We start from the raw sequence: 11,089 nt of genomic DNA on the forward strand, positions 1-11,089 counted from the left end.
CACAGAAAATGCAGAAATAGTTTTGCTGATGAGGGATAAAAAAGACTTTTCTATTACAAAATATTACTTTTATTGAAAATGATTTGATAAATGAATGTTTTCCCCTTTTTAAAGGCAACTTACATTTAATTTAAAAATAGCTGCAAAAACACACTTTTACACCCTTGTTGTGCAACAACATGTACACAACATTTAATTGATTACTGTATATGTGAACAGGCTGTATATATATTATGTCCTTTGTACTGTTTGTATCGTGTTTACAGCTCATTGATAGTGATAACATTGATATGTGTAAACATATTGACCAATAAAGATAATTGATACTGATTAGCTGCGTCATTACTGACTGTTTGTCTCCACCTAGTGGTTGAACTTTATTATCTGGTGACAGAAGTTGTTTTTGTACTTGATCTTGTTTTCCTCTGAGCTGTAGTAAAATTTAACCTGCAGTTCAATCTGAGTTACATATTTACAGACATGTGAACAGGCTCATGTTTTCATTTGTTTACAGTCTTGTTTTTATTGGCTTTGTGAAGCACTTTGTAACATTTAGAAAAATGCTAAACATGTATTATTATTATTATTATTATTATTAAAATATTGATCTTGCTGTTGTTCCTGGACAAACTGGTTGTGACTGCATTCTTTGGCATAAGAAAAATAAATGTTATCCTGTTGTTGAGTATTTTTGCATCACCGTTTGAGTGATTCATTAAAAGGATGAAATTTGTGCTACTCAAGTGATTAAAAAACAAAAACTCAACATCACATCTGTTCAGAAACATTGTCCTGTTATTAGTTGTTATTCTGATGATCCACAGACTTTTAGTTTTAATGGTGATGTCTTCAGTAGACAGTAATTCTCTGCTGGATTGAAACATTTCAGTATCTTCATATTTTATTTGTATTTATTTAACAGCTACAACTGTCTTGAGGTTTTGTTACAGTGTCCCAGTGGGCTACACATGAGAAAATCCTTTTGTCTAAAAAAAATGTCACAAAATAGTGAAAAATATGTTATAATTTCCAAGGTTGACATTTTGAAATGTTTTGTTTTGTGTGATAAATATATTCCGTTTCCTGTCATCTATGACACAGATAAACAGCTTCTCAGTAAATCCACTGTGAAAACCTTCAGATGTTACTGAGACACAGACTGGTTAATCTGGATTATGGTTCATTCTCTGAGGATCATTAATGTGTGAATTCATTTCATTACAATACATAAAGTTGTCAAGATATTCTGATTTAAGACCATGAAACTGATAGGACATCATCCAAGAACCACAAGCAGTTTAGTACTTGTACTTGAGTGTTTCCATGTGATGCTACTTTCTACTCCACTACATTTAACAGCTTTAGATACTTTTCAGATGAAGATTTGACACAATGGATAATAAAACAAGCTTTTAAAATACAACACATTGTTAAAGATGAAACTTCTCACATGCTTTGATTTCAATAAATGTTCAAATGATCCAATATTTTACCAAAAATCAAAGATTAGAGAAAAAGTCCAAAAACTGATTTGTGTATAAGAACTTTGTTTTTTCTTCTTTCCTCTCCCATTAATCATCTCACAACCCCTCAGATTTTTCTGCTGACCCTTAGGAGGGGCCCAACCCCTAGGTTGGGAACCACTGGACTAAACTAGCTAACTGTATATAAAGTAGTGTAAACTAGCTCCACCTCCAGCAGCTACAACAGTAACATGCTGCTCTAACACTGATGCTTCAGTATTAATAATCTAATGATGTCATATATAATAATATATCAGTCAGAGGGACCAAACCACTACTTTTACTGCAATACTGATAGTACTTCTAATTTTTCATGCAGGACTTTTACTTGTAGTGAAGTATTTTTATAACTTCTACTCAAGTAAAGGATCTGACTACTTCTTCTACAACATGAGCAGCACATAAAAACACATATTAGAAACTCAAGAAGAGTCCGTTTCCACCAACTGTTGGATCAAATCATGTTTATTAATGTGTTCAGGAAATCCCCACAGAAACAGTTTTACAGGGGAGCTTACAGATTTACAATCATTCTTGACAGAAGTGCCAGCTTAACCCCCATGGTTCAACACTGAGGACGCCTGCTGAATCTCACGACCAGTTAACTGCACACCCATTCCCCTCAACAGGCCTACCACCGAGTCCTTCCAGCTCGCCGTCGCGTCACTCGCTGACGGAGTACTCGACGTGTTGGTCTTTTCATGAAGTACGCAGTGCTATAATGTGTAGTAGCCTGTAAACAACCAGGCATTCGAACTAGGTTTCCATTTTCTTTTTTTTTTTTTCATGTCTGGACTGTTCACAGAAATAAAGAGCCTTCATATTTGGTGCCAATCCTTCATCCCAACCAGGAAAAAATTAGACAGCTGGATGCTTTCGGATTTCAAAAAACGTAAAAACTGCCAACCGTTGGTGAAAAAAAAAAAAAAAAAAAAAAAAAAACCTCTTCGATGAAAATCATACGCAGTTGAGGCCCTCGAGGATACACTACTCTCATATACAGGATTTGTCATACTGCTCAAATGCATTTGGTTCAGCAGTCATAGTACAAATAGAAATGCTAAAACTAGTTACAGAAAAAAAAAAAAAAAAAAAAATAACACATGTAACATCTCTTTAAAGGAATAACATGTGAAGCTTGTGAATGTATCAGGACACCTGTCTCTGTTTTAACCGGCTGAAGTCATGTTTGTGAAATGCCCAACACCTTATATTCCACCTACGAGAGTATGAACACTGTCAGAATGATTATACTGAAGGTCATCACAAAATCCAAATTTAACCGCGGGGTGGGGGGGTGGGGGGTGGGGGGGGTGAGATGGGGGGGAATTAAACATCAGCTAACCAAAAGAAAATTTTTTTTTTGAAAAGACAAGAATTGCACATATGCAGATTCTAATTTTTAAGTAGATTTAATTGTTTGTTTATTTTTTTAAGATTGTTGGCTTGCCTTGTGCTTCACGGTCTCGTTAGTGGGGGGGGGGGGGGGGGGGAGAGAAAGGTAGTGTTCATTGGAGAACCATTGCTAAGAATAATCTGTTATATTCCAATATAATAATAATAATAAAACAAACAGCATGATTTTCAAATGACACCAGAATGATCGAGGATGGGCGTTTCTCTTTTTTTTTTTTCCTTTTTTTTTCTATTTTTTGATTTGCTTCGACCTGATACAGGTTAAGATGCAATTTACTGGTGGGTTGCGGGTTTCAAAATCAAAAAAAAAAAAAGGAGGTTAAAATGAACATCTAGCATTCAGTCTACATCGGGTGAACGGTTCTAGTTAACATAGATATATACTACAGGGAGAGAGGGGGGGGGGGGGAGGACAGCTTGCACCCTTGCTCTTTCTTTGCCGTATGAAAACCATGCTTCCTCTGGAGAGTAAGGGTGGGGAGAAGGGGGGGGGGGGGCCGTGCAAGACTGAGAGTGGGGGTAGGCTGAGTGGGGCAGAGGCTGAGTTTGGTGGATGGAGAAGGGGGCTTGAAAACCAGACTGCTGATTCCACAGGAGGTGTGTAAAAGGCACGCCAGGGTTACTCCCAATCCCAGCCAACATACACAGAGACGCCTTCACACCCACGCACACGCTCGCTGAACACACAAGGTACACGCACACACACGCACGCCCACACACACACAAGCAGCACAGGCTAGAGCCCCAAGAGTACTGACGAGGGACCGGGGGAGAAAGCAGAAGGAAGGGAATGAAGGAAGTTCTTGAAAGAAAGAGCTGGGGTTTTGAAAATTGGGTTAGATGGGAGCGAGGGGGCCTGGATCCGGTGCTGCCACTGTGTTGAAACAGAGAAAATAAACAACAAACAAAAATCAAAACTGGTGGAATGGATCATTTCTGGTTCTTCAGCTGGTTGGAGAGCCAGTCGAGGCCCTCGTACAAGCCGTCCCCACTGGTGGCGCAGGTGGCCTGGATGTACCAGCTGCGGTGGCGGAGGGCGTGCAAGCCCAGCTTGTCTGTGATCTCTGCAGCGTTCATAGCGTTGGGGAGATCCTGGGAGAAGAAGAAGAAGGAGTCTGTCATGATGCAGGTTCGAGACAAACGCCAGACATATCTATACACATTCACAAGCATGTGAACATTTTGTAAAAACTGAAATCTCACCTGTTTATTTGCAAAAACGAGAAGCACGGCGTCTCTGAGCTCATCCTCAGCGAGCATTCTGGACAACTCCTCCCTCGCCTCGTTCACTCTCTCCCTGTCGTTGCTGTCCACCACGAAGATAAGCCCTGAAAACCAACACACAGCTACGTTAACTGCTGAACAACGTATGACCATGGTTCCTCTGTTTCACACAAGTTTCCAATTTACTTTGGGGGGAAAGTGGATATGGTCTGTTTCAAGCAACCTTTGCAGTGCCCCACACCCATGTTACATATGGCTGTAATATTAGTTACAACACAGAAATGTCTGTGATCGTGCATCAGTGGTTCCTCCAGGTTTACTGCTTTACTTGCACAGCTGTGCAAATAACAATAAAAATGTAAAGAGAACAAACAGGCCTACTTGCTCTGACATAATTAAGTTCTCGACTGAGGTAGACAAAGTATTTCCTCCTATGTAGCCTTGTACATCTCTTACGGGTTTCGTGAAAGGAAAACTGGCCTATCAACAGCCTCAGGCGGAGCAACAGACAGCACACTGAAGGCAGGAAGTGAGTGAAGAGAAACAGTCCAGTAAAAAAACGACCTGTCTGTGTTTGACTTGGCTGCTGATGTTTATGAGCGGAAAGGAGACGCTTAGCAACACAGGCTAGTTAGCTACAAGCTAGTCAGCTAGCGTGGCTCCATTCACAAATAACGCCACTGTTTATCATGACGTAACCACACGCGCCTTGTGCTTAATAACACACACTGCTGCTGATATTCATTCTGACACTTCATCGCAATTATCTGAGCTGAACCCGATCGCCTCGGTCTCTGCCTGGACCGGCGCTGTGTCTCCTTCTATTGCAGGAGAACTTGTGGGCGAGCGAGTGGGGGGTGGGGTTGTGCAGAGAGAGTGTGAGAGAGGAAGAAATGGGTTATGTGTTTTCAGGCAACATCAAACTATATCGATACAAGGCAGTGGTGGTAGTGGAAACACTGATGCATCCACTGGTTCCAGAGGATTCTCTTCTCTTCTTATTAATGGAACAGAAACTGTAACTTTGTCCCATTAAGAATGAATTCTGCACAAATTGTTCCTGTTGCTTAATACGTCTGTTTGACCCCGACAAAAGCTTCATATTCACGCTTTGTAATGGATGAGTGCAGCCCAAAACACTAACATGGCCAGAAATGTTATCTTGATTAATACCCAAAACCTTGAAGGATTATACTGATAAACGTCAACTGCTGAAAGTCATGAACACAGCTCAGCATTCAAGTGTAGAGAAAAACAAATTACAAAATAAACTCAAAATGTGTCACTTGGTAAATGCAGTTGTGTTGCGTGTGAAGATCACGTTAAACACGTCATTAAAAAAGGTGTCTGATAACTTTAAGTGCAGTTAAATTTATGACGTAGTGCTGTCAAGTCATTTCAACACTTCCTCCTGTAAATTTCGAAGGGTTTTTTTTTAACAGTTTCTTAATCGCCACACTGATTCCTTAAATCAGTATAAAATTATAGTAACAGCTAACAGTTAGCCTGGGAACGAGCTGGTGTTATGTGCATTGTTTTTGGTAATATGACTCATGATATACATAGTTTATAGAAGTGTATGTTTCAACTTTTCCCCATGTTCTAGTGTCAAAAAAGTAAAGTTTATTTTTTGAGGCTCGTTCTGTAGCTTCCACATGTATTCAAATCTTGGTTGAAGTACATACGTTCTAGTGTCAAAATGCTATTTTCCAAGTCCTTCTAGAAAGATTTTTCCATGTGACCTGACGTTAGTTTCTGTATAAGTTGCTACATATAAACCCTCCAGCTTGACTAGCCAACTAACACACAGACACACAGACAGAGCACTCACCGCTGCTGCTGCTCTGCTAAACATGCTAACTGTGTAGACACTAGACAGCCAGGGAGGGGGGGAAAAAAAAAATCAGCGCTCTAACCTGCGTCACTGCTTTTTGCTAACGGCTGAATGGGCGTTTCCATTTGAACTCGTAAAAGAATGCAGATGACGTGATCCATTAAGAATCACAACACATATCAAATTCACACCTAAGTATTGTGAAAGTACTGAATCGGGAGATAAGCCAATCATAACAGGCCTACGACTTAATAAATGAAGCATTTTGAGGAAGACTGAAATACAGAGAATCACACTGAATTACAAGGCTAACTTCCTTTTTTTAAAAAAACTTGCATGCTGCTGCAGCCACACCTAATATTGACGTGATTGACAACTGAAGGAAGTCACACGCTTTGACACCTGTGATTGGTGCATAGAAAGCAGAGCAACGTATTGCAAACAACGCAGCAGCATTTTTCCTATCTCGTCTGATTCTGTGTTGTTGTTGTTTGAGCCACAAACTGTGAAGCAAAAGAGACGAGTGATGAAACGGCAGGTTTGAATTTATCATGAAGACGACGGCCGGGCTTCCTGAAATGTGTGCCAGCAAGTTTGGCAAATATTTTATTATCCCTGCAGCTCACCAAAGTACAAACAAGTTATTTTAGGCTCATTGTAACAGTAGACGAAGCGGACATGGACAACCCCAGCCTGCGGAGGAGCTGGCACTTGCTTGGGTTGCTGTAGCAGCATCTGTACACAGCTCTGTTTGACGTGCTGTTGGTTAAATTCAGACTCTCTGCTGGGTGCAAAATAGCACAAAAACAAAAAGGAACCAACACTCTGCAAACAGCTCACTCTTTTAAAAAGGTTTTAACTCTCGTATTCTGACACAAAATGGTAAAGCACTTCACCAGGAGTCACGTTGCTGTCTGCACATTTTATCTTCAAAGTCAGAGGAATTGTTGCTTCTTCAAGCCTTTCAGAGACGGAGGATTACGCAGTTTGAAATGTCAACACTTAAAATGAGAGGCACAGTAATCACTACTCTAACATATGCTGGTAGTTTTGCATGCTTTCGATGATTTTTTTTTTTCATCTCACAGTATACCACTGAAAAACAAAGCAGCAGCTACGTCTTAACAGCCATCACAGGTTATTGTGACCTTAGTACAGGCATGCATTAGCAGTTCAACCAAAGAGTCACTTTTCATCCTCAGATTGTTTCATTTGAAAGGTTTTTAGATAACCAAATGCTACAACTCATGATTATTTTCATTATCAATACATCTGCTGATTTTCTCAATCATTCATTTGATCAATTTGTCTACAAAATGTCAGAAAATTGTGAAAAATGTCAAATCCTCACATGTGAGAAGCTGCAACCAGCAAGTTTGTCATTTTTATTTAAAGAAATTATTAAAACAATTATTTGATTATCAAAATAGCTATCAATTAAATTTTCTGACGATCAATTAATCAACCGTTCAACTAATCGTTGCAAATCTAAAAACACAACCAGAGAAAATACAGAGAAGTCTGAACATTGTTTTCTTTCTTTCTATTTGTTTTAATCATCTTGTGACCCATTAAGATTGTGAAACACTACAGTTGAGGGTGTGACATTTTCCAGACAGGAAGTTAATGGATATGCAACCAAACACCAACATCTTCACATGGGGAAGAAACAGAAGCAAATATGCTTCTTCTAGAATATTCTTGAACCCTTTATTGATCAATAATGCTGCGTCTAACTGGATGATGGTGTTTACTGCTGCAAGATGTTTAACTAATCGAAAACGGGAGTAAAACTCCTCAATCAGCTGTAATCATGGTAAGTTCCTCATTGTAAAACTATGACAAAACACCAGTTCATGTGAGAATGTACCTGCAGGTTGCATCATCCGGGGGTAAATACTAGGCAGCATTAGTCTTTACTGCCTTGCCATATTTAGATGAATTAAATTTCAGGAAATAGTGGAGGAATGACACAATAAGCCCTTTGAAAATGGAACAATGGTGTATGAGTCACTGGTTCACTTGCTTTAAGATCATCTCTTATGCACCAATGAGGCCACCTATAGGCAGTAATGTTCACTGACTCTATTGCCAGCTGAGATCAAGTCCCCCTCACCTTGAGTGTTCTGGAAGTAGTGGCGCCACAGCGGCCTGATTTTGTCCTGACCGCCCACATCCCACACTGTGAAGCTGATGTTCTTGTATTCTACAGTTTCAACATTAAAACCTGAAAAGGAGAAAAATAAAAAGGAGAAACACAGATGAATCACGTACTTGCAGAGGAAACTTTCACACATTTAAAAAAGTTGTGAATGTTGAAACGTTACCTGCCAGACACCGCTAACAAAGCTATCGAACCCTCAATGCTTTAACATTTCTGTGTATCCAAATTCAATTTAAAGTCAATTTAATTCAAAACTCAACATTGGTGTGAATGTTTAAGAGTAGTAGTTCACAACTAGAGCTAGATATCAAACCTTAATAACAGTTTGGTGCTAGCCAACTGTGAGTATGAAAGGACTGGTCAGCTTCATAATCTTTTATACTTATTTTATGATCTGATAGTTCCTGATTTATATCCAAATTTTGCTTCTTTTATAGTGTATTTAATTACTACTACTACTAAAAACTAAGCTCTTCCAAGACTGTGTGTGTTCAGACATTAACATAACATTTGAGAATCTTGGCCTCTTTTGCTACATCAAAAACAGGTTTTGCAGGAAAACATTTTTCAAAGCAAGGTATCATATAAAGTTCCTGTAACTAATTGTAACTGTAACTTGAGTAACAGCTCTACAATCACAAAATACACAAGTGGTAAAGTTGATTAAAAACAAAGAAAACAACAACTGTAAAATAAGAATGAAAAAAAACAGATGAATACATAGATATGCATACCAATGGTGGGAATGGTGGTGACTATCTCTCCAAGTTTGAGTTTATATAGGATGGTTGTTTTCCCAGCAGCATCAAGTCCAACCATTAGAATCCTCATTTCTTTTTTGCCGAAGAGGCCCTTGAATAAGCTCGCGAATACATTCCCCATGGTGACGAAGCTGTCAAGGTAGAGAAGGAAACAGAGGTTAGAAGAGTTGCACGTCTGTGGTATTTCAGTTTCAAGGTAGCACACGCCAAGAGGAAAAGATGAGCAAGAGAAGGGTATGATCAACAACACCTGTTACAGTATAGGTGGTATACTGGCAGTAAATGTAATATTCATAACGATAAAATTAAAATAAACCAAGCCAGTTGATAACGCAGTATATTTTAAATCAAGGACACTCCTGATTAGAGCTACAATTAGTCAATTAGTTGTCAATTATTTAATTAATTTAGAGTCAGTTTTTTACAGTGTCAGCTACTCAAATTTGAATAAATTTCTTCAGTCTTCAATGACAGTAAACTGACTATACTTGGGTTGATGACTGTTGATCGGGACAAAACAAGACATTTGAGGATGTCATCCTCAGTAATGATCGAAATTTTCATAATTTTCTGACATTTTATCGCAGAACGACTGATTGATTAATCGTTTGGACTAATTTTTAAGCAAAATGATCCAAATGAACTAAAATTGTCCAAATTCTCTCATCCCAGCTTCTCAAATGTGAATATTTTCTGGTCTCTTTAGTCTTCTATGTCAGTAAACTGAATATATTTGGGTTGTGGATAAAACAAGACATTTGAGGACGTCATCTTCTATTCGATTTCGGCATTTTTCACCATTTTCTGACGTTTTATGGACCAAACAACTAATCGTGGCTACTACTGACTGTCGCGGAACCAGAGGCAGTGAATGTAACATGGTGGGGACACCAGCGAGATGTTTACTCAATGGTTAAACGTTACGTTGAACGCTTATAGCTAAACCATCAACAATGTCAAACATTACCTAACATTTCATATGTTTTACGACCTCGCTGTTAGCTTAGCGTGTTTTACATCTTACTTGAAACCTCATTATTTAGCCAAACCCGGACAGTCTGAATACCTAACTGATGGCCAGATAAGAGAGGCCTGTTCCAGCTGGCAGGATAATGTTAGCTACTGTATGCGTGAGCCGTCACAAGACGCTAACAACAGCCCGACCTTAGCAGAAGGCCGGAAAATCCACCCGGCGGTTAAATTCGCGTACCTGACGGTTAATTTTAAAGTGAAACCAGCTCCCTGTTTAGGTAAACCGTTGCTCCTTTTAAACATTTTAACGGCCGAAGTATCTTTAGCGGGTTTCCACCACTCGAAGCAGATTAGCTTCACTAAGGGCGGATGCTTCAGCTAGCTAGCTAGCTCGCTGCTAGCGGGCGAAATCTTCCGATGTAAAGAGCAGCGCCGTTTACAACACACAGACACGCGGTGTTAACACATCTTAAACATTGACATGTTATAAAAAGCGTCGGTGAAACTAAAGTTGTACCGTTTATTAATTAAAACCCACGGTGGCAGCTTCTTTTTTCCCCCAGTCCGTCCGTTTCAGGAACTGCTTCGCCGAGCTCGCCTAGCTTAGCTGCTGTTAGCTAACTGCCGCGTCACAGTTAAGAGAGAACACAGTGACGTCATGTTAAACACGGATTAAAACGAGTTGTACGTGCAGCGCAACAACCGCTTCACATAGCGAGACATTTTAGGATAGAAAGCAGCGCGTTTGAGTTGAATATTACCTTTAGAAAGACAGCTTTTCGATCTTTCCGTTATCTTTCACTGTCACTCCAAAATGGCGTCTTGCGCAACCAGGGAGACACCGGCGTACGGGTACTTCCCACTCTCAAACCCGACCTAACGACCCAATCACAGTGGAAGTAGAGTAAGTAATAACCCGCCTCTGTTGGCCGGCCGTCCTATCGCTGCATCAGCTGATCCCTGTCTGCACGGTGCACAAAATGTCGAGGAAGTGAACCGCACGCAAGTTTATTCAAGTTTCAGCTACAGACTCTCTGAAAAGTGGACAACACAACTGACTGACTGGACTTTGACTGTGTTTTCTTGTTATGATTGCGTGTTATCACAACTCCAGATTCACAAAATGTTGCTGCTGTCATTTGAAATCATGCTATTGATACTGGATTATTTTCACAATGAACTATGTGGCTAAGCA

General features: G+C 39.7%; 1 protein-coding gene across 3 annotated transcripts; it reads right to left on the bottom strand.

Annotated features, from left to right (window-relative positions):
- Positions 1-1,972: 1,972 nt before the first annotated feature.
- On the bottom strand, positions 1,973-10,777 carry arf2b (ADP-ribosylation factor 2b). Of its 3 annotated transcripts, none has more exons than XM_044338167.1 (5): positions 10,656-10,777; positions 8,896-9,053; positions 8,114-8,224; positions 4,143-4,267; positions 1,973-4,031 (listed from the first exon to the last, which is right to left on the bottom strand). In XM_044338167.1, the coding sequence occupies exons 2-5, from the start codon at positions 9,041-9,043 to the stop codon at positions 3,870-3,872; spliced, it is 546 nt and encodes a 181-aa protein (XP_044194102.1). In that variant the 5' UTR covers positions 9,044-9,053; positions 10,656-10,777; the 3' UTR covers positions 1,973-3,869. The 3 variants fall into 3 exon arrangements, with proteins under 3 accessions (XP_044194102.1, XP_044194104.1, XP_044194103.1); XM_044338169.1 differs by lacking the exon at positions 10,656-10,777 and adding an exon at positions 10,433-10,522; XM_044338168.1 differs by lacking the exon at positions 10,656-10,777 and adding an exon at positions 10,412-10,516.
- Positions 10,778-11,089: the final 312 nt, after the last annotated feature.

Source organism: Thunnus albacares, chromosome 20 (assembly GCF_914725855.1).
Source record: "Thunnus albacares chromosome 20, fThuAlb1.1, whole genome shotgun sequence".
Taxonomy (NCBI): Eukaryota; Metazoa; Chordata; class Actinopteri; order Scombriformes; family Scombridae; genus Thunnus; species Thunnus albacares.

Coding starts and splice junctions, on each gene's coding strand:
- arf2b (XM_044338167.1), bottom strand. CDS start 9,043: ATGGGGAATGTATTCGCGAGCTTATTCAAGGGCCTCTTCGGCAAAAAA. Junction 8,225..8,895: donor CACCACCATTCCCACCATTG/GTATGCATATCT, acceptor TCTCCTTTTCAG/GTTTTAATGTTGAAACTGTA. Junction 4,268..8,113: donor CTACTTCCAGAACACTCAAG/GTGAGGGGGACT, acceptor GTTGGTTTTCAG/GGCTTATCTTCGTGGTGGAC.